Source organism: Hesperophylax consimilis, chromosome 13 (genome assembly GCF_061612785.1).
Source record: "Hesperophylax consimilis isolate HC1 chromosome 13, BYU_Hcon_1.0, whole genome shotgun sequence".
NCBI classification, from domain to species: domain Eukaryota; kingdom Metazoa; phylum Arthropoda; class Insecta; order Trichoptera; family Limnephilidae; genus Hesperophylax; species Hesperophylax consimilis.
In genome coordinates, this window is record NC_142848.1 from 5,432,534 (window position 1) to 5,435,988 (window position 3,455).

The window sequence follows — 3,455 nt, forward strand, 5'->3', positions numbered from 1 at the left end:
CATAATCCATTTTCCCTATATATATATATTTCTCCATATCAATACGGAAAGCAGGTATCGAGATAAATAAATATTTACGTTAGTTGGTAAACAAACATTTAGTCAAAAGACTTCTCATTTAACATCCTAAATTAGTTGCAAAAAAACATAAATGTCACTAATTTAGTATCCAATTAGGATTTGGCTTAGGTGTTAGTGGCGTTGACTCCAGATCCTGGGGAGGAAGTTTCAATCAGTCGAACCAAAAAAAATCTTTGAAATTGGCTACTAGCCGGTCAAAAAGGTAGCGCAACTGCACGGAAAAGAATGAGTACGGCTTTTTAAAATCAAAATTCTTTTAAAAATGTGACTGCATGATCATTTTCTAATAAAATCTTATTTATTCAGAATATATCAGTACACATGTTTACGCAGGTGGCCTTGTCCGCATAAATATAATGGACGATATGCGAAAATATTATTATTTTTCATGTGTGACCATTTCGTAATACCATATTCGTGTTTTACTGATAGTTCGCTATGAAATTTGTGTATTCATTTGTTATAGACCTCTAGTCCCGTTTTTAACAGGAAAACGAATAATTTAACCAACTTTGCGAAACAAAGAGCTTTAAAAGGTTTTTTACGGACTGATTTTTTATTACTTCTACCATGTAGAATTACATCCCGAAGTTGATGCACTTTACCCCCGAATATCTCGTATAGACGATCTGTCAGTGTTCTCGGACACGTATTCTAAACAAATACAATGCATTGTCCACAATAATATTAAATAACTTTTGGGAGTAAAGTATGGTCTGTTATTATAACGATGGAATTATTGTATTTTATTTTTTTAATCTTGAAATTTTTTGAATAAATTACAGTATTATTCATATTAAATTTACAGTTTCACTATTGACCGTAAGAATGTAAAGCTAGTAGCAACATTATGTATATATTGTTAGACCATCCCTGATTTACCAAGGATGCTGATATCTGCTTTAAGCTGAAACAGGTTGGAACCCAAACTAAGTTTAATATGTGCTATGTCGTCAATCGTTCGTCATTCGAAATTTGATTATAAAATTAACGTGGTAGTTTTAAGTTGATTCTAAAGTGAATAAAACAAGAAAGATGCAATTTTGGAAACTGTGGAGTGCAGTGGTTTTGACTGTTGTCATTTTTGCTGTTTTTTCCAACGCCACGAACTACAAGAGATCCCCGTGTACAGAAGTGTTTAAGTATCTAAAAGGTGAAAACGGAATTTTTGGAAAAGTCACGGTTCCCATCGATAAAATAGAATCTGAAAACATTTTGCAGCTTAATGTCTCCTTGGCACATAACATTATTTTACCTGCACTTTATCAGGGGCATATAGAAGCAAATTTCCAACTATTAGACATTCTAACAAACGGAACGAAGAGAATTGTGTACAAGGTTCATTTTCCTACAAGAGATGATTATTTTTATCTACTATCTGTTCATTTTAATGAAAAATTATTATGTTACCGTGATATACAGCCCAGTATGGGTAAGATGTACATCAACTTATCACATTACCAAATAATTAGAGACGACAGACCTGCATCCGCCAGCGTTCAGCAAACAACCATAAATAAAGAAAATATTATTCCACTGATACAAACCGATGTTTTCAACAAACCCAGTAGAAAAACAAATACTTCTTCCTCACATCCTGAAAAATATTCAACCACAAATAGTACCATGTTCGTTGGGTCCAAACATGAAATACCTCCAGCAACACTTTTTACAGATATGAAACCTACAATACAATATACGAGCACAACCCAAAAATATCGCCCAACAACAATTACATCAACAGCCGAACAAGATAAAAGACCTAATCCTGACAATTTTGTGAAGGACGTGAAACAAAATCCGAATGAAAATTATAATAGTCGGTTTAATCCAGCACAATTAGATAAAATATGTGGTATCGCAAAGATCGATACCCTCAGAAAGTGGCCATGGGCTACAGCTGTCTACCAGAAGGGGCAAACCAAGCTCACAGTTGTCAGCAGCGGAGCTCTGCTGTCAGATATTTTCATAATTACGGCGGCTGTGCCAATAACCAAATTTAACAACAGACCAACTAGACCTGCAGAACTCTCTGTCAGAGTGGGAGCTTTTGACCTAGAAGATTGGATCGATAAAAGTTCTAGACCAAAGACTGTGCTAGAAATTATATACCATCCAGATTTCAATCCAGCTGCATTGGTTACGCAAAACAACATAGCTTTATTGAGAATCACACCCGTGAAATTCGGCAAATTTATTTCACCGATCTGTTTAATTCAAGAAAAACGTCCTAATATTGCGAACAAGGTCAATGGAATGACCATCGGATGGGGATATGATGAAAATTATATGTTGAACGTTAGGTCAAGTGAAATAGAAATGCAAACACTGCCGCAAGATGAATGTAGGATTGCTAACATAGCGATCCCCTTCCTGATGACCCCTACCACCTTGTGCGCTAGGAGTGAGGCTATCCCGCTACTTTGCCTCGAGGAGCCGGGGCAAGGCTTTTATACGCTGAGATTCAATGGCACAAATAAATGGATTATCGCCGGCGTCCTTTCACAATCCATAAAGAATAATCCGACTATATGTAAAATTGCAGAAACTCGTCTATTTATGGATTTGACCAAGTATGCTGTTTGGATCAAGGAACAGATGTATCGTCAAAATTACTAAGGCAGGCGTGAATTTAGTATTCAATGGTAGCATCTGATAGGATAGGATAAGATCCGATTTCAACAACATCATCAGACCAGTTTAAAAGACGTTGGGAAGAAAAATTACCTTAAAAGGACAACAAAAACACACCTCATTCACACCGTCAAAATATTTACATTATGTTGATAGAAAATCACTGACGTCCGAATAAATGAGTCTAGAAAATGCAATAAGTATCGTGTTCGCATTATGATTTTTATTATTTTTAAATACAAGATATGTTCGGTAGGTACTGGTTGATCAATTATTATAAGAAGTATTTGAACTAATATTATTTTATAATGCTACTTGAATCAATCACAGCGGGGAAAATGGTATTTTATAGTATGTAAGTATACTTATTTGTTTTTTTTTAAATATTTTCTGTTAAATAAATAAAATTTCTCGAAAAAACATTGTACGTTTTCATAATATATATTAGAATAAATGTCAGTCATTTTATTTTATTATATTTCCATTTATTTAGGAACCTTCATAACTTTCGACATTTTAATTACTTTTAAAAAAGCTCAGTGCATTGGCCATTGTATGAAAAACTGCAGTAGATTACTTAGGAAGGGTTGTTTAACAGAATTTGAACGATTCATCAAATTTAAAAGTTTTTTTTTGGATTAGGGAATTCACCTTAAAAATAGTGCTTTGTAAATTTTGAAGTTCATTTTCAAGTTCTGTCAAAGTTCTATTCAAGTTCTGTTATTATATCATTGTGGGCC

General features: G+C 34.0%; 1 protein-coding gene across 1 annotated transcript; it reads left to right on the plus strand.

Moving 5' to 3' along the window:
* Positions 1-1,020: 1,020 nt before the first annotated feature.
* On the plus strand, positions 1,021-3,183 carry LOC149418355 (uncharacterized). The gene has a single exon (XM_089638471.1). It carries the CDS (start codon positions 1,117-1,119, stop codon positions 2,698-2,700), a length of 1,584 nt encoding a protein of 527 aa, XP_089494597.1. The 5' UTR covers positions 1,021-1,116; the 3' UTR covers positions 2,701-3,183.
* Positions 3,184-3,455: the final 272 nt, after the last annotated feature.